The sequence below is a fragment of the Rhinolophus sinicus genome, chromosome 3 (assembly GCF_057876585.1).
Source record: "Rhinolophus sinicus isolate RSI-liver-muscle chromosome 3, RSI-T2T, whole genome shotgun sequence".
Lineage (NCBI taxonomy): Eukaryota > Metazoa > Chordata > Mammalia > Chiroptera > Rhinolophidae > Rhinolophus > Rhinolophus sinicus.
The window spans coordinates 138391875-138415244 of NC_142503.1; the positions used below are offsets into that span (position 1 = coordinate 138391875).

At 39.6% G+C, this 23370-nt stretch overlaps 1 protein-coding gene across 16 annotated transcripts in view; it reads left to right on the forward strand.

The window, feature by feature from the left end:
- MGA (MAX dimerization protein MGA) overlaps positions 1-23370 on the forward strand; it is a 132764-nt gene that overhangs the window by 43468 nt on the left and 65926 nt on the right. For 4 of the 16 annotated variants that reach the window (XM_019725430.3, XM_019725431.3, XM_019725434.3 and 1 more), the window contains exon 2: positions 18550-19677. In XM_019725430.3, coding sequence (XP_019580989.3) covers positions 18614-19677 — 1064 coding nt within the window. In that variant the 5' untranslated portion in view covers positions 18550-18613. Of the gene's footprint in view, positions 1-11912; positions 12426-18549; positions 19678-23370 lie in introns of those variants that run through there. The other 12 variants (XM_019725438.3, XM_019725443.3, XM_074327885.2 and 9 more) reach the window with 8 other exon arrangements.

Sequence of the window (23370 nt, forward strand, 5' to 3'; positions counted from 1 at the left end):
CAAATCAACAATACCTTAAAAAGATAAGAATCAATACAAATGTGAATTTATGTTTTTATGAATGTATGTATACAAATGAGTGATTTTCAATTATTTTATTGCCTTTTTTGGTAGTAAACAGCATTTATATGGAATTTTCTGTTTTCAGAACACTTTATGGTAACTTTTAAAAATTCTTGATTTTCTTAGAAGACATTTTAAATTAAGTGGGAGAATATAGAATAGGGGAAAACAACCTTAATATTCAGAATGAATGTAAAAGACTTAAATTTAGGGCTCAGAGACAGTTATTATAAAATACTACTTGTCTTAGTTATTGAAAAATATTTAATTAAACATATACATCATGTGATATAAGTTAAGACACAACTCCTGCTCTGTAGATTAGAGTGGTGATTTTTGAAGAATCTTACTTTTAAATCCGTTGCTCTTAAGTTTCCTAAGAAAGTACAAAACCTAGTTTTTTGAGACTGATCTTTTTAAAAGTTTTATGTATTTTATATAATTGCTTTAAAAAATGACTAATGTTTTTAAAGTTGTAAGTAATTTATTAAGAATTCAAAAATGGCTAACAGTTATTGAATGATTTATACAAGGTGTGATCAAACAATACAGTGAATGTTTAAATTAAAAAAAAAATTGATTACAGTAAAAGACACATGTCATTAATCCCCCTTAAAATACTTCTCCTCGCTTCAAACACACTTAATCACATCGTTCTTACCACTTTCTGAAGCAGTTCTAAAGTCCTCTTTTATGAGTGATTTTAGTTTTGTTGTCGTGGCTGCCTCGATGTCCTGAATCATTTTGACATTAGGGAAGAGCCAGAAGTCCCACGGTGCCAGATCCAGTGAATAATGTGGAGGAGGGCACACTGTAATGTTTTTATTTGACAGAAATTGCCGTACCAGAAGCCATGTGTGACACGCAGCATTGTCATGATGGAGGATGAAACCGTTTGCACATTTCGTGAATGCGTTGTTCATGATCCATGATTTATGGCACACTTTATTTTATTTATTTATTTATTTGAACGTTATAAATGTCTATGGTGTACCTTAAACCATATCTTCTCTCAACTGTAGCTCACACCCGACGGACGCCACTGAACAAGTTGAAACGTCATATACTGTTACTAAGGTTCGACACGCTGCTTCTTGTATTGAAGATCCCTGCCTTTTCGTTGGATGGCACTCGGCAGCAGCGTTCATCGTATTTTGTGATTATATCTCATACATGTGCCGTTCTCTGTAGCATGTGTACCATTCTCTATGCTTTACATGTATTTATATCTCATTTAATTCTCGTAACAGTTCTTTGAAGTAGGAACTGTTAAATGAGGAAGCTGAGGCACCAAAGAAATTAAGTAATTTGCCCAAGTCACACAGTCAGGAAATGGTAGAGTTGGGATTGACTGTGACTACAGAATCTTTGTTCTTACCCATTTACTGAAGTGCTTTTGGTGTGTCTGCTGTTGTCCATCTTTTTCAAGCTTTGATCCCTTAAATTGCGCATTTTTAGGGTCTGCACTTCAGAAATACTACTCTTAGAGGAACCGTTCGTCTGTAAGACCTTGGTTTTTCTTCTATTCTTGCTGAATCTTACCTGCCTACCCTCCCATTTCTTTTCCCCCATTTTTTCCAATATTGATACATGGTATAGATCAAGGGTAAATAAAACTAGTAAAGTAGTAAAGCCAGGGGACATTTTAAGTTTGGTTCTTGAAAGAAAAAAATTAATTATTTTGTATATATAATAACTGAAAAAATTAAGTTAAAGAGAAATACCTAAGTATCAAAGACATTGCACAACAATCAAAAAGCAGAAACAAAAGCCCAAGACCTTAAATCACCTACTTTTTATAAACTCCAGTCTCTTCCCCCGTTTTCAGAGATGAACATTTTAGAGAATCAGTGCCATATTGTTTTCATTCCAAGTTACTGGAAAATTAGTTATTAGTGTATTTTTCATTGTGAATTACAGTCAGGAAAGTTTGAGAAATATAGTGTTCATGATACCAAAAAATTTTTTTTTTTTTTTTTTTGAACAGGACTTGATTGTGGAACAGTGTGTACTTCCAGGACTTTTTTTTTTTTTCCCAAGTCAAGTTGTTGTTCTTTCAGTCTTAGTTGTGGAGGGTGCTGTTCAGCTTCATGTTGTTGTCCTTTCAGTCTTAGTTGTGGAGGGTGCAGCTCAGCTCCAGGTCCAGTTGCCATTGCTAGTTACAGGGGGCACAGCCCACCATCTCTTGCGGGAGTCGAACCAGCAACCTTGTGGTTGAGAGGACGCACTCCAAACAACTGAGCCATCCAGGAGCTCAGCGTCAGCTCAGCTCAAGGTGCCGTGTTCAATCTTAGTTGCAGGGGGCGCTGCCCACCATCCCTTGTGGGACTCGAGGAATCGAACTGGCAACCTTGTGGTTGAGAGCCCACTGGCCCATGTGGGAATGGAACCCTCAGCCTTCGGAGTTAGGAGCACTGAGCTCCAACCGCCTGAGGCACCGGGCCAGCCCTGCATATTTCTTTTGAAGTTAGTGTTTTGGGTTTCTTTGGATAAATACCCAGAAGTGGAATTGCTAGGTCCTTCTTTGTCTCTTGTTATAGCCTTTGTTTTAAAGTCTGTTTTGCTTGGTGTAAGTATTGCTACCTCAGCTTTTTGTTTTTCCATTTCCTTTTTCATGAAATATCTTTTTCCATCCCTTTACTTTTAGTCTGTGTGTCTTTTGATCTGAAGTGAGTGGTAGGCAGCATATGTAAGGGTCTTGTTTTCTTATCCATTCAGCCACCCTGTGTCTTTTGACTGGAGCATTTAATCAATTTACATTTAAAGTAATTGTTGATAGATATATTACTGCCTTTTTATTTATATTTTTGATCTTTTTTTCTTCTTGTTCTTACAGAAGTCCCTTTAACATTTCTTGTAATACTGGTTTGGTGGTGATGAACTCCTTTAGCTTTCTCTCTTCTGGGAAGCTTTTTATCTGTCCTTTGATTCCAAATGACAGCTTTGCTGGGTAGAGCAATCTTGGTGGTAGGTCCTTACTTTTCATCACTTTGAACATTTTGTGCCAATCCTTTCTGGCCTGCAAAGTTTCTGTTGAGAAATCAGCTGACAGTCTTATGGAAGCTCTCTTGTAGGTAACTAACTGCTTTTATCTTGTTGTTTTTAAGATTCTCTTTTTGTCTTTAACCTTTGGCATTTTAATTATGATGTGTCTTGATGTTGGCCTCTTTGGGTTCATCTTGTTTGGAACTCTCTGTGCTTCCTAGACTTGTATGTCTATTTCCTTTGCCAGGTTAGGGAAGTTTTCCATCATTATATTTTCAGATAGGTTTTTATGACCTTGTTTTCTCTTCTCCTTCTGGTACCCCTATGATGAGAACGTTGGTACACTTGACGTTGACATTTGATATTGTCCCTGAGGCCCCTTTAAACTATACTCATTTTTTTTGGATTCTTTTTTCTTTTCTGATTGAGTGTTTTCTGCCACTGTATCTTCCGTATTGCTGATTCTGTCCTGTGCTTCTTCTAATCTATTGATTCCCTCTAATGTATTCTTCATTTCAGTTATTGTAATCTTCATTTATGACTGATTCTTTCTTATGTTTTCTATCTCCACTTTTATGTTTCCTACCTCTTTGCTGAAGTCCCCATTAAGATCATTGAACATCCTTATAATTAGTGTTTTGAACTCTCCATCTGGTAGATTGCTTGTCTCCATTTAATTTAGTTATTTTTTGTGGAGCTTTGTTCTGTTCTCTCATTTGGGACATGTTTCTTTGTCTCCTCATTTTGGCTGCCTCCCTCTGTTTGTTTCTACACATTAAGTAGCGCTGCTTTGTCTTCTGGTCTTAGTAGAATGGCCTTATGTAGTAGATGTCCCATGGGGCCCAGTGGTGCAGTCTCCCAGGTCATCTGAGCTTGGGGCTCTAGGTGTGTCCCTTGTGTGGGTTGTGTGTGCCCTCCTGTTGTAGTTGAATCTTGATTGCTATTAGCACATCAGTGGGAGGTATTGACTCTCAGGCTGATTGGTTGTGAGGACTGGCCATGACTACAGTGGAGGAGCTGTTGTTGCAGGGGCTGCCCCTATGAAGCAAGATTCACTTTAGCAGGGCTCTGGTGCCTGCTGAGTCTGCCCTTTGGGTGTGTCATCTGGAGGTGGTTGGGTGGTGCCCTGGTGTGGTCTGAAGTTGGCTACCGGGTGAGTTGGTTCTGGGACCTCTTGCGAGGGGTTCTGGTGCAGGCCAAGGCCAGCTGCTGCCTGTGCCCTGCCTGGGGTCACTTGGTATGAGGTACAAAGTGATGTGCAGATGATTGCTACTTGTGCTGGGTTTGGAGGTGCCTGGGACTGGCTAAGCTGTGAACTGAGGCCGGTTGCTGCTAATGCCGGGCTTGGGGCCTCTTAGCAAGAGGCATGGGGTACACCAATGCCACATGCTGCTTGTTTGGGATTTATGAACCTTTGAGAGATTTTAGGAAAGTCTGCAGCATGAGCCAAGACAGGCAGTTTGTATGGGAAAGCCACTGGAAGCGGCTTGGGTGGGCGCACAAGTTGAGTGGGTGAGGGTCTCAGGGAATCACCAGGGTTGGGTGAATGTTGCTAGCTATGTTGATGGAGACTCATATATGGCACCTGCTCGTGTGTGCAGGCTGGGTGAGGGGAGGGCTCAACAAAGAAACAATGGCTTCTGCCAGCACTTCTGTCTGGGAGAAAGCTTCTCCTCCAGCCCTTGCTCTGAAACTAGACAATTCAGTTCCTCCTTGTATGTCCCTGGCACCTTTGGAACTGCTGTCTCAGTGCTGGAGCTCAGAGTGAGTGAGTCTGTCAGCGAATAAGTCCATGCATGTGCCCTTTAAGAGGAGAGCCTGGGACTCCAGCAGCCCTTTGTCTCACTCAGCCACAATTTCCACTATTTTTCACAGCGGGATATTGTGGGACTTCTTTTCCCAGCACTGGAACTCTGGGCTGGGGAGCCTGGTGTGGGGATGGGACCCTTCACTCCTCAGAGGGGACCCTTGCATCTGAGATATCCCTCCTGATTTTTAACTGCCACACGTGGATGTGGAATCAGCCCATTCTGCATGTCCACCCCATCTACCATTGTGAATGTTTGTGCTGTATAACCTTTGTTATAAGACTTCTGTTTAGCTAGACTTTAGGTGGTTCTCAATGATGGTTGTTCTATAGCTTAGTTGTAACTTTGATGTGGTCTGGGAGGAGGTGAGTACAGCTTTTATCTACTCTGCCATCTTGGCATTGATCTTAAGTGTTTTACTTTTCTAAGGCAGCCCTATCTCTAAATTCTGGATAATTTATTGTAGTTCTTTGTTTACTGACTATATAGCTGCAGCCAGCAATGTCCTCTTTTTCTCTCTCATTAATTTTATTTCTCTTCAAGACCCAGCTCAAAAGTCCCTTCTTCTTTGTAAACTTTCTAGATTCCCTAGGCTGTGTGCATTCCTACAGTGTTCCTAAAAGGCTTTTTCCAAACTGTTGACAAGTTTTGCAATGTTATTAACTTGTCTCTTAATCTAGAACTTGAGCTTCATGAGGGGACTTATATTTATTCATTGTTTAAATCCCTGGGTCAGTGCTAGCACATAGTTGGTGCTTAACAAAGATTTAACTGATCATATCCTTCTTTTACTTGTGCTTAGGTAACCCAGATGTGTTGGGTGGAAGTAATCCTGGGATGAAAAATATTGGCCCTGGATTATAATCTCTACAATTTTTAATCTATATAAAGATAATTTGGATAAGGCACTGCATTCAACTCGCTTGAAAAATCTTTACATTCTCTATTTTAATATAGCTTTTTCCTCTCCTTTAACAGGTGTTCCCTGCTCGCCAATGTTTAGATCACTGCTAACATTTTTAGTAAAGTTAAAGGTAAAGGTTATAAAACCCTTTTACAGTCTTATTTAAATACACATTAGGTTTACTTTCCAGATAAAAGGAGCCCCACCCCCATTTTTCTCTTATGTCTGATATGCCTGATGCCCAGCTTAAGCTAATTGTAGCTTGACCTGCCTCTTTACTGTGAGCCACTATGTATCCCAGTTTTTCTTATGTATGGAGTGATTAGGTGAGTGATTCAGTCTGACCTTGGTTCTTGGTTTCAGTACATTGTTCTCATGTAGCTCTACCAAGGTTCTAGTATCTTGTCACAGTGCCAAAGCTATCATCCTGCTTTCAGTACCCATCCCCCAACCCCCTAACATACACACTCAAAGTAGCTTGCTAATCATGTGGCTGTCAATTAGTTTGGATTAGGGTGTCTGTTGGCTAATATCCTCTTCTCCACTATTGTTACTATGAGGAGAGGCTGACTCTTGACTTCTTGGGAAGGTGACTTATACCCCTTCCCGGCCTGTTGTATGTTATTCTTTCTCAGAAGACCACATCTTAGCTATCCAGGGATCATGCTGTATGGCTAACAGTCGATTCCAATACCTTTTGCTAAGTTTTCAATGATATACCATAAAATAAGGACAATGTAGTAAAATTTCATCTATCTAAATGTATTCAAAATAAAAGACTGTTATTTATTACGAGATATGTTCTTAGATTTTTGGTCTTAGAATACCCATTATTTTAAGAAAGAATGGTAATAGTAGGTGGTATACTTTGTAATATAAAAATTTGGTCACCATATGATGGTCATCTAACTCTTCTTTTGGGATATTTTACTGGTTTGTGATGTCCCAGTAGTCTAGGAACTGCTATGTTGACCACTGTAGCTCATTTTCATGAGGCAGTGGTACCCTTCATGGAAAGTAAGCATGGCTTCTGTTATAGGCATTTGCAGACAAATTTTCAATGTATTTTTCTGTCATAGGCTTCTTGATTTTTGCTTGATTCTAGCCTTGCAGTTTACTGGCTGTCTCCTAGTCATCTTCTAGTGCTAGTAGTACTAGTTTCTGTTTTATACGTTTTCATGTGTGTTTTAAATATCTGTGCTGCTCTGGGCTTAATTAGGAAAACTCCCTGTTCTTCCTTTTATGCTTTCTTAGATAAGACATTTCTTCCAAGGGCTTAGTTGAAAACTTCCATGTGGAAAACTTGCATGTTTCTCTTAGGCCTGTTATTTTTTATTTTGTAATCCTTCTGAAACTAGCTGTTTGAACATTTATTTTACTGATTTTTGACGTTTTTCCTTTAGATCTTAGTAAAACAAATTCACCGTTACTAAAGTGTCCTTTCATCTTGAAGATACTGTATTTACTAATTTTTTTTCTTGTAGATGAGTATATGCAAATGGCGGTCTCCATTGCAAACTTGTTGCTTTTATTACCAGAAGGTAAATTATAGAATTATAACATTTTTTTCAACACAAAGAATCTTTTTGCCTTTGTTGATTTTTCTAGGTAATATTCAGGCAAAAGTCATTCAGGCAATAAGTACTTAGACTTTCCTAGAAAATTATTCTTATCTCTGCAAGCATCTGTCCTGTCAATATTTATCCACTCCTCTAAGGAGGAAAAAATTTGGAATAAGAGTCAGTGGTACTGGTTTTTCCTAATTATGACTGTACCCCTTGGAAAGTGTTAGCCAAAGCTGGATGCTCGTTTGCTTGTATAACATGAGGATAAGTAAATGTATTATGACCCTGTATTCCAAATCCCAAATTGTTGGACATTAAATCAATATTTGACACTTGGGTTTGCCTGGAAAATTGGAACCTGTGATTTCATATTCATGTATTCAAGAAATACTATGTGTCTGCTCTGTTCTAGGCATTGTGCTTGGCACTGGAATAGAGTGGAACTAACCGTTTAGTTGGCAAAACATTCATTGATACATAGTTTAAACAATAATTACAGTTGTGGTAGATGCTGTAAAGAAATACAAGGTATTATGAGAACATACAACAGGGAGACCTTATCTGATCTTGGGGCTTAAGGAAAGTTTCTTGAAGAAGTGACATTTAAGCTTAGGCATGAAGGGTGAATCGGGAAGATCTTAAGCAAAGGGTAAGGAACGTGATAATCGGGCTTGAGCTATGGGGCAACAAGAAAGAATGGTGTTTCTTAATGAACATTGATAACATTCCATCACATCTCTCCTCTTTTTCCATCCTTCTCTTAACAGACATTTTCTAAAACATGCTTTTAATAGCATTACTCTCTGATTTAGAAACTTAAATCTCTTCGTTGGGTAGATTATTAGCTCCTTTAGGGTAGGACGCTTGCCACTTTTAATTCTTTAGTCCAAATTTCAGATATTGCCAATTGACATGAGTTGGTTTTAGGTGCAGTACTAAATGGTAGGCAAAGATGGAGGTTGTATACTATGATTCCCTCTTTTTTCCCCTCTGCCTATGTACACACAATATGTAGTACACAAGTTTTTATGGCCAGTGAAAGACTTTTTGTTAAAAAAAAAGAAAAAAGCAACCTCTTTTGTAATCCAGTCTATATGTAGCTCTTCTTAGAATGGTCTTATTGCATTGAATTAAGGTGTTGTAAACAAGACCACAAACCAGGGGTTTTGAAGGGTGCTGATGTGTCTCATCTGAAGACTGAGGTCATTTTTCTTCTAGTTATTTGGGAGAGGTATGTCTTTAGTAAATATTACAACTGAGAAGGTGGGATCTCAATAGATTGGATAAGGAATATAGTTTGTCTAGTTGGTGGACTCTGTTAAATTGTGCCAACTCTTTGGGGTTCTAGTGTAGACATTGAACAGTGCATGGGGTACCAGTCTTTCCTCTATCTTCAGAATATACAAGGCACTCAAATATTTGTTGAATAAGAAAATGTGCATGTAAATGGGATCAAAACTGTGTACTTGCTAGGCCAGATTATTTATATTTCATTCAATATCTGTTCTCATCTCCCTAATATGTAGTTAAATTTCTTTGAAAGTTCAACCAAAGAAAACCAAGGGAAGGATTTTTGTGTTAGGCTGGACAAACCAGGTAAGCTATGATAACTGACAGAATTCTAATGGCATGGTGAAACTCAGGAGCATCCACTCTAGCAGTTAGCTTGGCTTTTTAAAAATTCAGGTCATATAAGGATTCCGTTTTTAAGAAAGGTTTTTTTTTTTATTAGGGAATATTGGGGGACAGTGTGTTTCTCCAGGGCCCATCAGTTCCAAGTGTTGTCCTTCAATCTAGTTGTGGAGAGTGCAGCTCAGCTCCAAGTCCAGTCACTGTTTTCAATCTTTAGTTGCAGGGGGCGCAGCCCACCATCCCATGTGGGAATAGACCTGGCTCATGCTCTAACCAACTGAGCCATCCGGCCACCCCTCTTGAAGCTCAGTGGCAGTTTGTTGTCTTCAATCTAGTTGTGGAGGGCGCAGCTCACTGGCCCACGTGGGAATCGAACCTGCACCCCTGTTGTTCAGAGCTTGTGCTCTAACCAACTGAGCCATCTGGCCGCCCAAGGATTCCTTTTAAAGGAAGATACACACACACACACACACACACTCACACACACACACACACACACACACACACACACACACACACGGTGCCAAAAAATGTATACACATTTTGAGAAAGGAAAAAAACTATTAAAATTACACTGATGGTAACCACTTTGAGAACCTCTTATAATTGCAGAAGTCAAATTAACTTGTATTCATTTTTTGTTCTTAGTATATATTGAGTATTACAATTTTAATACCGTTTTTTCTTTTCTTAAAATGTGTATACATTTTTTGGCACTGTGTGTGCATGCACACAACACGCACCCTCCCCCTCCACACACACACACACAACCAAGGACCTCAGTTTGATAAACACTGCATTAAAAGTAAATGTTGGGGCAGCCGGTTAGCTCAGTTGGTTAGGGCGCGGTGCTCTTAACAAGGTTGCTGGTTCCATCCCCGCAGGGGCCACTGTGAGCTGCGCCCTCCACAACTAGATTGAAACTACTACTTGACTTGGAGCTGATGGGTCCTAGAGAAACACTTAAAAAAACGAAAAAGTTGAATGTAACCATTTAAGAGGTTACTTGAAAAAGCAAACAACAAAAAAGTGGTTATTGATACTAGATGATGTTAAACCAAAAGTGGGCCACTGAATTGGTGTGGCAATATTATTATTTTTAGATTATATAAAAACATTTATAAGCTGATTCTTGATAGTACATCTCTAGACCTTTATACATTAGGCAGAACCCACTTTAAAAAACTGGTAGTTTACCTTTCCCACCAGGAGATCCAGTGCTGAATCTTGAAAATTTGGTATTTTTAAAAAAGTATCTGGCACTTCCTAATATGTTTGCCTGGTACAGGGAAAGAGTAGCTAAAGAAAATCTCCATTTTCCCTCCATTCCAGGGTGGCCTCACAGATTCCCCAATTAGAGGTACCATTTCTGTTAATTTCTCTCTTTTGAGATCCAACTACCACTAGGCATGGTTCTTAGCCAGTCATCAGTCATTGACACTGCAGGACCAGATGCTTTAATGCTAAGTCAACACAGATTTTATTTCTGCCTTAGAAAATGGAAATTTTGTGTGAGGAAATCTTAGACCATTGAAAGGAAGGCATTCTTTGGTGGGAGAGTCTGACAAGGCAGCTTGCAGGAAAGGGGTTTTTGGGGTCAGAGAAGAGGAAGAAGGTGTCAAAGAAACTGTTACTTTTCAGTTTTGCCTAGGATCTTGGTATTATTCATTTGTTGCACTGGTAATGCTCTCGTGCCTGATTGGGGGTTTCAGAGCAACTTCAGAAGTCTGTAAACTTTTTCACATTTTCCAGTCCATACTAACTTCCTGTACAGTTTCTTCCCGTGGTGTGGCATATTCTGAGGAAAAGCAGAACGAAGAGAAAGAAGAACCCTCCTAGTATGCCTGGAGTCCATCCTGCTCAGATCGGTCCTGTTGGATAAACCTCCTCCTCTTGGGCTCCCTTCTTTGAACCTCCTCATTCTCTTTCTTCCCAGTTTTGTGTTTAGTCATCTAGTCTGTATTAGGTTCTTGCTAATTCTTCTAAAAGAGGAAAAGAAAACAGTTTGGAAACATGGACCACAATTTCTGCTCTCTTACTACCTACTTCTCTTTTGCCTCTTTTTTTCTCACTTTAAATAACTCTCCCTTTTTACTGGAGTGTTAGCAACACAGAGGAAAGAGAGGCTGGTAAGGAATAGTGAAGAAGAAAGATAATTTTTGATGTTTGGTTGGGAGAAATACTGTCCATAAACTTAGTTCAGCAACTGCCTGACAGATGTTTGATAATTTTTTCTTTGCACCTCATAGCTTAATATTTTGAACAGACAAAAATTGAAAACACAGGATCCAGGATTAAAGATCAGATAATATACTCTCTATCGTGCAAAATTCTTGTTTCCAAGTTTTACTGTTTTATCAGGATATGTTTCTCTTTAATCAGGCACGTTAGTGTCAACTCTTCTTCCCTTTCCAGTCGGCAGTTGAGGTTTTCGTTCTCCCCCTACTTTAGTCCTAGTGTTCTTTGGTCGAAGATGTTGCAAACTTGACAGCTCGTCCCTCAAGGTCTTTTCTTCAAGGTTTCCCGACGTTCTGGCGTTATCCAAGCCCAAAGCACACTGGGGAGGAATCCGTCGGATTCATTTGACGGGCTCGTGAAGCCCTGGGGACTGCGGATCCCCATGTGGGTGGGGCTGGGCGCGGCAGGGGCGGGGCTGGCGAGGAGCCCTAGGGAAACGGTAGAAGGCACAGTTGGGAAAGCCCGCGGGCAAAGGTTTCACGGTTTTCACGAAGGCTTCGTGTGCTAGGCTGAGGGAATTGGGGTGCCTCCCTCCTGCCTCTCCTTTCTTGATTCTGGCATCTTCAGTAGACATTTCTCGGTTGCTGGGACCCGGAAAGCCAGCGCCTTCAGCTCCAGGGGCGGGTCCCAAGGGTCTCGTCGCTGCTCCGGGGCTGTTGGCCTCCTGGTATTGGGGGAGGGGCCAGGGAGGTGCTGCTCGCGCCTTCTTTTGCGCATGTGCGATGGGCTCCGAGCGGGTAGGAGCGCGTGCGCGGTGACGTGGACGTCCGGTGCGCGCGCAGGCTCTTCAGCTGGAGCGGACACACGGTGTGCGAACCGAACAGAATAACCCGCCCCCAGCGGGATGTGAAGGACTACGGGTGAGGCCGGCCACGCCCCGCACGGTAACTCTCTGGCCAGGGTGGGGGGCGTCGCTTTGGTACTGGCCCGATTAGAGTTTTTCGAGAGTTTGAAGCTCTTGTATATTTGAACGGCGTGAGAAGCGTTTCGCTGAGCGATCTTCGCACGCCCGGGCCAAGGCCCGGCCTTGCGCGGGGCCGCCTTTGGCGCGCGCCTTTGGTCCCCCTAAGCAAGGCTGCGCATGTCACCTCGCGCGCGTTCCCGGCCTCACTTCCGTGTCGCGCAGCGAACTAACTGGGAACATCGACGCCAGAGAGCGGCCACGAGGCGGGTAGGGACGCGCCCATAGCGCGGCCCTGCGCTCGCGTGCGTGGGTTGCCGCACCGCATGGTATGATCCGCGTGACGACTTCCTTCCATCCGGGCACGGGGTTTAGGTCGAGAGCCCTGCTTGTGCACTTTGCATTTTAGAGCTCAGGTCTCAGGGTTACAAAACTCTGAGGGAAACGGTGCTGACGTCGCTTTTCTGAGGAGCTGTGTGCAGCGTTTTGACACCTGTACAAATGTCTCCTCTAGCATGTAATTTCCGAGCAAGTTGTTTGAGGCAGGACAGCTAGTTTAATAAAGAAGGAGGGCGAGGAAGAGAGCTGTATATGAGTGGGAACTTGGTAAACAAAGGACCGGTAGTTCGTAAGTGTAGAAATGAGGGCGGGGAAAACAGGTGGGAAGAGCAGGTGTTATTTTCTTTATCCCTCTGTTGGGGCAATCTTTGGCTAGTTCTCTTGTTTATGAGGCTTCCAGTTTCTGTTAAATTGTCAAGTAGGTCTCTGCCTTCAGTGGTAGGTGGGTGGGGGACGTAAATAAACCGCTCTGAGCACCAGCAATCAAACTTGAGGAATCTGTATGCGAAGATTGTGGAGAAGTGAGGGATCATTTCAAACTGGGTTGGAAGTGGAAAGTGGTAGTGTCTTGCGGTGAAAATTTTTGCTTTGCTTTTGGAACCCTGGGGATGCCTCCTGGCTAAATGCATCCTTTTGGTGGAAGTAGGGAGAGGTGAAAAGAGATCTGAAAGGAGCAGAACACAGTGAGTAACCAAAGTAATCTTCCAAGGGAAGACCACTCTCCCAGGGTTCCCGTCGCGGGAACAGACACGTGGATCTAGAGAAAGCTCGAGCCCACCTGCGCGCCGCCGGTGCATGTTGTAAAGCTCCCCAGGCTTCTGCGGCGGAGTCCCTGGCAAACGCTGCCTGCTCTGCCTCTACATTTGGGCACGACGCCGCCGCTGGGCTGCAGGGAAAGTGCCTGGAGGCGTCGTGACGGCTGCTGGGAAGGGGGCTGGCCTGGGAGGGCAGGGCAGTATGGCTGGTTCTGTAGTCTCCACGGTAACAGAATGTGACTGGGTCTAGCCGAGCGATCGGCGGGTTCCTGCCCGCGGCACGTGATCTGTAGGGACTCTTCCCCGGAAGAGCTTTCCTTGCGGCATTTTTTCACGTGGTTCTTGGCCAGCGGGCCTCTGCAGTTGAAAAGCGGTGATTGTGGGCCCTTGATAGTCGACGGCGACTGCTTCTCTCAGGGACTGGCAGGAGGGCTTTTCGTTTCTAAGGGTGTAGGATCAGTGTTAGTGCTTCTTGCCGCTGTAGCGTTCTTTTCCAGCGGTTGTGTGGGTTGAGTGGGTTGGGTTCATTTAACAGAAAACACAGGTTTAGGAGTTGAGGAAATTCAGTGCCCTAGGTACCTTGCCATGCTTACTCCAAGGCAAGGTGGCTGTTTGCTGTCCATTTCTGCCATAAGAGGTCTTCAAATTCTTACGCAAGTGCTAGGGACCTCAAGTTGTAATTAAGGCACCATTCCTAGGAATAAAACATGCTCCTGAAGCCAGCATTAATGGTATCTAGGGATAGAAAAGAAAGGAGCGTCCTGCCTCAGGCAGATGCAATTCTGTGCCTTAAAACCGAAAGCTTTAGAGATAATATTTGGAAATTTACCTTCTTAGGGTTGTGGTGATGATAAAATACCCAGGCTATTACCTAGCCCCAAGTAAGTGCTTACTAATAGACAACACGTACCATTTAATTATTAAAATTAACCTAATGACGGTTAAGAACTGGTAGATGGCTATTTTACTGACTTTGCCACCGTTTGCTGTCTTATTTTCTGATTATATTTGTACCCCAAATCTGTTTTTAAGATTTTTCAAATTTCTGGGCTCATAAATTCGAGTGACCCTATCCTGACAAGTTTTCAGAAATGGAATTTAATGTAATTTAATTTAATTTAACCATAGCCTCGTACTGAATGATCATATAAAGGAACCAACTAATGTCTTGGTGCATACAATACAGTAATGCATTTGTTGGATGAAAGGTTATGGTTATTTTTAGCAACTTTGGAAACATTCAGAATGGGCTGACCAGTTTTCGAATATTTTGTGTTTTTAAAGTAAAGTTTTAAAGTAACTATTGATTTGGAATTTTGATATCTATCTATATATATGTACACACACACATATAGATATGTGTATATATACATATATATATATATTTTTGGTGCAGTACAAACATCATTGAATTAGGTAACTACCTAGTAAACTAACTAGTGTATTTTGTAAGTTGTATAAGGGTCACCGCTTTAGTAGTTAAACATTTCCCAGAGACACATTTAGAATAGAGACTGAAATTGCAACAATTTATGAAACCTGGCACATTACTTACCTGAAAAAACATTCATTGTGAAAGCCTCTCTGTCTTTCTACTGTGACATTTTCAGAATGTTACTTATATATTTCCTATCTATAACTAAACTTATTTCCTCCGCTGGTTATTAGTTATTTTATGCAGATGAATGCTTGCTCTTGAAAAACTGAACTGAGATTTTTTTTGAACAAGTTACATATATGTATCAAAACTGTGGTCTTCCTTAAAGCTATTAGAGAGCTAAATACAGAGTATTTTTAGAATTTTGCTGGAAGGAGTTTTATTTCTTCACAAGTGGCCTACCTCTTCCTAAAGTACATTTGCAGTTTGCAATTAAAGTTGTCTTAGACTTTACAGTGGTATTGTGTGTGTGAAACAGCTGAATATACTGAATTGACTATCCTTTGATTAGGGAAGTGGAATCTCTGCTTAAAAATTGATGTGGAATAAGAATTCAATTCCTTGTTTCTAAACCAGTAGCAAGGTATGGCTCAAGATAGATTGTTTTGGTCATAAATTAGGTGTTTGGTTGTGTACACGTTGATGAACTCATGGAATAACCTGATTGCAGGATTCTTTAAAAAAAGACCTTATACAAATCATGAGTCTGAAAGTTCTTTTTTCTGTCTTCATACACATTTTTACATTTTTATTACATTTTTAAACTGTATACCTGTATACAGAATTCAAATACGGCAGTCTGACTTTTCTGCACTTAATTTTTTTTTTAGGCAATAGAGAAAAATTGAAATGTGTATCTATAAAGTTAGCGTTAAATTTACTTCAGTCTAACACAACTACATTTCTGTCTGTTGAATTTTTGACATTTCATAGATTAATTTTTAAGATAGCAATTTTTAAAGCATTGGTTAAAAAAACTTCTTTGCCCTAGTTACACCTATAATCTGAAAACCAAGCTTTTAATATTGTAGAAGACAATTTTAAGAAATTCTTAACCTTTTAATGTATTCATAGGTTTGGGATAGCTAAAAAAAATTTTTTTTAGGTAGTTCTTTGCCACCATAGTCATACTTAAATGCGCTTAAGAGTGTTTTGCATAATTGCTCACAAAAATCGTTGGTGATTTGTAACAAAATTTTGAATTTTATGGACTAAATTCAGGATTGGGAATTTTGCATTGAGTATACACTATTGTGGAGTTATTAGTTTTTATGAGTTCTTTAAGCTTTACTATTATTACAAAGCCACCTTATTCGTGACTTCTAAGTGTGTTTGAATTTTGTTTTATGAATATCTTATAGGTGTTCCTAAACTTGTTAGTTTTAGGAAATCAGTGAACTTAATTGCTGTAAGCCTCAGGCAATTTTTGAAAAGAATCACCCTAAGTTTTATCTCTTAAAAAATAAACTCCAAATCAGAGGAGTGATTCTTTTTTCACCTTTTCTGGGTATTAGTGCCTTAATGTTACAAGGTGGGTTTCTATTTCTGTGTTTAATTGTAATAGGAAACAATAGCCAACCTTGATTTTTTAAAAAACCTGTATTATCCTCAGGCTAGAGAATATATTAAGTTTTCTGTTATTCTCAGACTAGAGAATATTTTAAGTTTTGGAGGGTTTTTGTTTTGTTTTGGAGGGTTTTTGTTTTATTTTTGGTGATGGTGGCTAATCCTGTAAGAAGAGATAGAATTCAGATCAGATGCTTTGCTGCTTGTCAGTACCTCTTATGAAAGGTAAAATTAGACTTTTTAATTAAAATGAGGAGAACCAAAAAGTGGCTGAATTTGATTAATCAAAATTACTGACCCAGTTACAAAGGAGTAGTGATATAGCATCTTCCTTTTTGTGTAAAGGCTGATTGGAGGTGATAGCTTTGTGTCTTAGAGAATGTTTAGGTAATTTAACACCTCAGTTCAGTTGAATTAACAGTCTGAGATTCCTTTACAACTTTTATTGAGATATAATTCGCATAGCATAAAATTCACCATTTGAACAGAAACCCTTGAGTGGTTTTTAGTTCCTGAACATTTTCATCACCTCCTCCCCCCACCACCAAAGAAAACCCCATACCCATTAGCAGTTGTCCCAATTATCCCTCTTCTCGGGCAACCACTAATTTACTTTCTGTCTCTATAGATTTGCCTATTCTGGACATTTTGTATACATGGAATCATTCAGTATATGTGGCGTTTTTCATTATAACTTTTAAAAATTAACTTTCAATTATTTTTTGAATGGGTTGTGTATGTTCAAAAGATACAAAATTTAGAAAGTGTTAATATGTATTTTACCAGCCACACAGTTTTCCATCCATATAGCCAATACTACTGGTTCCTTTTCCGTCTTCACAGTCTATGTCAAGCAAATACATACTTTTTTCTTCCTTTGGCTTTATTATTATTTTTTTTAGTTTATAAAGAAAATGTAATCTATAACAACACTTTTGAATATTTTGCCCTTAATATATCTTGGCAGATAACTTCGTATGTGTCCATAAAGTTGATATATTTTATTTTATAGCTGCAGAATCCACGATAAGGATGTACCACCATTTATTTAACCAGTCTTCATTGATGGACTTTTTTCTTTAGTCTTTTGCTGTTATAAATGGAAATGCAGGAAATAATTTATACATATCTTTTATTATGGATGTGTATGTGTGCACGTGTGTATTTAAGATAAAGTCTTAGAAGAACTGCTATTCCATAGGACATATGCATTTGTACTGGATAGTTAGTTTCATGTTGCCTCTATTATAGAGAGTATGTCATCTTACTCTCAGCATCTGGTTAGATGAGAATCGTAGTTGATCTAACACCCTTTCCAATACTTCTACCAAACTTTGCTTTGCCAGTCTGATAAGGTCAAAAACAATATCTCAGGATGGTTTTAATTTGCATTTCTCTTATGTTGAGACTATGTACATTTTCATAGCCATTTGTTTTTCCTATCCTTTGCCCATTTTTCTATTAGACTTTTGGTCTTGTTCGTTTTTACATTAGGGAACCCTTTTTATATTAGGGTTTTTTATATAGAGTTTTTTATGATATAAGTTGCAAATACTTTTTCCCAGTTGGTCATTTGTTTTTTGATTTTGCTTGGATGGTTTTTGCCAGATTTAAAAAAATTTACATGCTGTTGAATTTATCAAAGGTTTTGTGTCCTACTTATTATCAAAAAGATTTTCTCAGGATTTAAGAATTAAAAAATTACACTGAGGAATGGGGGAGGAATTGAAATATTTGATCCTTATGGAATTTTGTTCAATGTAAGGTCTGAAATAATGGAGCCAACCTTTTCTTTCCCAGTAAGTTCCAGTGATTTGTCATGGTTTCTTTAAATGTATGTACTGGTAAGTTAGCATTTTACTTTTTTATGAACCCATGCCAGTACCATAATAAAGAGTTAATTCTGTATAGTGGTAACAGGGAAATTTGTTTATTTTTACTCATCCCAGGAGTATTTTTTCTATGTAACAGAATCCTCTGGAAAATTAATTTGTAACGTGTTGGGATCCTTTTTAAATGCTAATAACTGTCCAATTTAATCTTACGTTTGTATACTTTTATATAGTTTTTCTAAAATGAATATATACTTTTATTTTTATGTGAGATTACAGTATCTATAGTGAGTTATTGGAGGGCTGGGACATGAGTAATTATTAATTAGATTAAGGTGAACTTGAAAAAGATGATTAAACATTCTAGGATAAAGATTCTTACGGTGATTGAGGGAAAGGTATAAGCAACATCTTAGAAGAATTTAGGACTATGTTTCAGGGATAACAACAGTCATTGTGCTTTTGTTAACAAAGTAAATATTCACTTAATTAAAGGGTTTTTGTTTTTTTGCTTGTTCTTTAGGCTGGGAAGGTCGTTGTGACTATGTGGTGACTACACTTATCTTACTGAGTTTCCCGCTGGAATCATGGAGGACAAACAGCAGATTATATTGGCTAATCAAGATGGTGGGACAGTGGCAGGAGCAGCACCTACCTTCTTTGTCATCCTAAAACAGCCAGGAAATGGCAAAACTGATCAAGGAATTTTGGTTACCAATAGGGATGCCTGTGCTTTGGCCAGCAGTGTGTCATCACCAGGAAAATCAAAAGGGAAGATTTGCCTTCCAGCTGATTGTACTGTGGGAGGAATCACTGTCACCTTGGATAACAATAGTATGTGGAACGAGTTCTATCATCGAAGCACAGAGATGATTCTGACCAAGCAGGGGAGACGCATGTTTCCTTACTGTCGTTATTGGATAACAGGTTTAGATTCAAATATGAAGTATATCCTTGTTATGGATATATCTCCTGTGGATAACCATCGTTATAAATGGAATGGTCGCTGGTGGGAACCCAGTGGGAAGGCTGAGCCCCATGTTTTGGGGAGGGTTTTTATTCATCCAGAATCTCCTTCCACGGGTCATTATTGGATGCATCAACCAGTATCTTTCTATAAACTCAAACTTACTAACAATACACTGGACCAAGAAGGGCATATCATTTTGCACTCTATGCATCGTTACCTGCCGCGGCTTCATTTGGTACCTGCAGAAAAGGCTACTGAAGTGATTCAATTAAATGGCCCTGGTGTCCACACTTTTACCTTCCCACAGACTGAATTCTTTGCCGTAACAGCTTATCAGAACATTCAGATTACCCAGCTGAAAATAGATTACAATCCATTTGCTAAAGGCTTCCGGGATGATGGACTGAATAGTAAGCCCCAGAGAGATGGAAAGCAAAAGAACAGTTCTGACCAAGAAGGGAATAGTGTTCCCAGTTCTCCTGGTCAGCGGGTCCGTCTTACCGAAAGTGAGGGGTCAGAGGTACAGCTAACTGATTTGGATCCTTTATCTAGGGGTCATGAAACATCAGGCAAGGGTTTGGAGAAGCCTTCCCTTCATATAAATCGAGACTTTCTTGGTTTCATGGATATTGATTCATCACTTGGTGAAGTTCCTCAGCTGAAGCAAGAAGTTTCTGAAAGGTAGGTAACAGTTTTTCTATTCTTAAGGGTAAGAAGAAGATTTCGGATTTACCATATTGGTTGTGTGGACTGCTGATTGTAGACACTGATAATGTAAGCCACTAAAAAATACCACAACTGCTTTTACATTCTGTGAAGTGACAGTGCATTTTCCCCACTTTCCAGTTCTTTTGGGTTGATACTAGTCAACTAATGTGTCTGAGGTGGTATGGGTGATGTGGAGCAAGCGCTGAGCGTCTTTTCATGTGCTTACTGGTCATTTGTGTATCTTCTTTGGAAAAATGTTTATTCAAGTCCTTTGCCCATTAAACATTTTGTTTTTGCTGAGTTATGGGAGTTCTTCATATGTTCTGGATATTAATCTATTATTAAATTAAATGATTTGAAAATATTTTTCCATTCTATGAGTTGACTCTGGTGATACTGTCCTTTGTGCCCCTCCCCTTATTTGCCCCCCCCCCCCCCCCCCCCCCCCCCCGTTCAAGCCGTTGTTTCTCAGTCTAGTTGTGTAGGACACAGCTCCCTGGCCCATGCTGGTATTATGAGCCTTGCGCTCCTCCCACTGAAGCAGTCAGTCGCCAGTCGTAGGTCAGCCACTCACAGCAGTTCACAGCAGCTCATGATGGCTGCCGGCCACTCGTGCTGGCCACCAGCCGCTCACGCTGGCCCGCGGCACACTGTAGCCCACAGCAGCTCGCAGAAGCTTATGCCAAGCTCTGGCTGCTCACGGCAGCCCAGCCCCAGGGAGAGCTGTTGTTCGCAACCTTAGCTGTAGAGGGTGCGGCTCACTGGCCCATGTGGGACTCCAACCAGCGACCTCGGCGTCAGGAGCCCGGCGCTCCAACCACCTGAGCCACCAGGCCAGCCCGATACTGTGCTTCGTTGCACAAAAACAAAAGGTTTTAATTTTGATGAAGTACAATTTTTCTAAATCTGTTGCTTGTGCTTTTGGTGTCCTACTTAAGGAACCATCACCAAATCCAAGCTTACGAAGCGTTCCCCTTGTGTTTTTCTACTAAGAGTTATGTATTAGCTCTTAAATTAGGCCTTTGATCCATTCGAGTATTTTTTAGGTATGTTATAAAGTAAGGGTCCAATTTTATTCTTTTGCATGAGTATGTCTAGTTTTCCCAGCACCAGTTGCTGAAAAAACTGTCCCTTTCCTATTAAACAGTCTTGGCACTCTTGTCAAAAATAATTTAAATATGTATTTGAGGGTTTATTTCTGGGCTTTTTATTCTATTCCATTGTTCTGTATGTCTATTCTTAAACTGGTACCACAGTGTTTGATTCCTGTGCTTTTATAGTAAGTTTTGAAATTGGGAAGTGTGAGCCTGCCAACTTTGTTATTATTGTTCAAGATTGTTTTAGTTATCTGGGATCCCTTGAAATTCCATATGAATTTTAGTATGTATCAGTTTTTCTACTTCTGAAAAAAGCACCATTGGGATTTTCATAAGGATTACACTGAATCTGTATATTGTTTTGGGTAGTGTTGTTACATCAACAGTATTATGTTTTCCAATTCGTTAACATGGGATATCTTTCCATTTATTTAGGTCTTTAATTTCTTTTAGTAATACTATATAGTTTTCAATGTAAAAGTTTTTTTGCCTCCTTGGCAAAATTTATTCTTAAGTATTTTATTCTTTTTGGTGCTATTGTAAGTTGAGTGGTTTTTAAAATTTCCTTTCTGAAAAGGAAATTTCTGTTTTATATTGCATATTGCTCAGTGTATAAAATATAACTGATTCTTCTATGATTTTTGTATCTTGCATCTTTGTTGAATTTGTTTATTCACTAACAGGTTTTTTTTCGTGTGTGTGTATCTTTTCTACATACGGGATCATGTCATTTTATGAACAGAGATAGCTTTACTTTTTCCAATTTGAATGCACATTATTTCTCTTGCCTAATTGCTCTAGCTACTATAACTTCCGGTACTATGTTGAATAGAAGTGGTGGAAGTGGGACCGCAGTGGTTATAATTTGCATTTTTCTAATGATTAATAAAGTTGAGCACTTTTTTATGTACTTAGACCATTGGGAGTATTCAAGTGATCATATATGTGAGAGTTTGTTTTTGTATGTTTTTTTTTTCCCCCTGGATCAGTTTGTCTACCTTAGGCCAAAGCCACATTGTTTTAATTAGTATAGCTTTGTAATGGTAACTTCCTGACTTTTAGATTCCGTGTGGTCTTGCCCTACTCCACTTCTGTGGTAAGGCCTTTTTCTAAAATTAGTCGTTATTGGTTCTTACCTACTTTGATATATTTATTATTTTGTCTCTTGATGGTATCCAATTTATTACTCATATAGGTTGTTGAAATATCCTTTCCTTCAGTTTTGCCCTTGTCAGGCTTTTAATTTTTTAAAAGGAAACTGGATACTGTTACTACGCTGTTTAATTCTTCCTGGTCTACCTATTGCCTTAAATTTAAAGAAAATTTTAAGTAAAACTAGTACTGTTCTTTTTCAACTCCAACCGCTATACTCTATTTCAGTTCTGATACTGACAACCCAGAGTTCGTGTCAGACTCTACAGGTTTAAAGACAAGGTCTCTGGGAAGACTATCCCTGCTGCAGAGGCCAGCCACAAGTAGGGTCCCCAAGCTACCGGGACTTCTGACAAATTGACTACAAATACGGGGGTTCCCATGAACCCCCTCAGGTTCACTAATTCAGTAGAACGGCTCAGAACTCAGGAAAGCATATATGTAGAACAGTTTTATTATAAAGAATACAGATTAGGACAAGCCAGATAAAGAGACATGTAGGGTAAGGTCAGGAGGGTCTCAAATGTAGAACTTCCATGTCCTCTCCCCAGGAGACACATAAGGTCACCCTCCTGGTTGGTGATGTATTCACCACCCAGGAAGCTCCACTGAGTTTTGGCGTTCAGTGTTTTAGTTGGGGTTTTGTTAAGTAGGTGCAATTGGTTAAATCATTGACCTGGTGATTGAACTCAATTCTCCAGCCTCCTTCCCCTCCGTGGAGGTCAGGCTATTTATGTTATAAACTCCCCAAACATTATTTTCTTTAGTCAATAGCCATTTAAAGAAATACAAGAAAAACAGTCGTACTGTTTACTCGTGTATTTACTTTTTCCTGGGTCTTTTCATTTGTTTCTGGATTCATTTTCATGTTGGTTCATTTTCTATCAGTCCAAAAACCTTGAGTATTTTTTTTAACTTTGGAAACAATTGAGATGTAATTCACCACCATAAAATTCATCATTTTAAAGTGTATAATTCAGTGGTTTTAGTATATTCACAGAATTGTACAGCCATGACCACAGTCATCTTTAGGACATTTTCATCACCCTCCAAAAAACCCTGTTCCCTCTCCTAGTCACTCTCCATTTTCCCTCAGTCACTTTTCAACCCCACCTCAATCATATGCAAACAACCACCAGTCTCCTTTTTGTCTCTGGATTTCCTTATTCTGGACATTTTGTAGAAATGGAATTATATAACATATGATCTTTGTGCCTGGTTTCTTTTACTTAGTGTGTAATGTTTTCAAGGTTATTCCATTTTGTAGCATGTATCTGTACTTCATTGCTTTTATTGCTGAATAACATTCTGTTGTGTGGATAATACCACATTTTATTTGTCCATTCATCAGTTGATAGACATTAAGGTTGTTTCCACTTTTTGACTATTATAAATGTTGTTATGAACATTTGTGTAC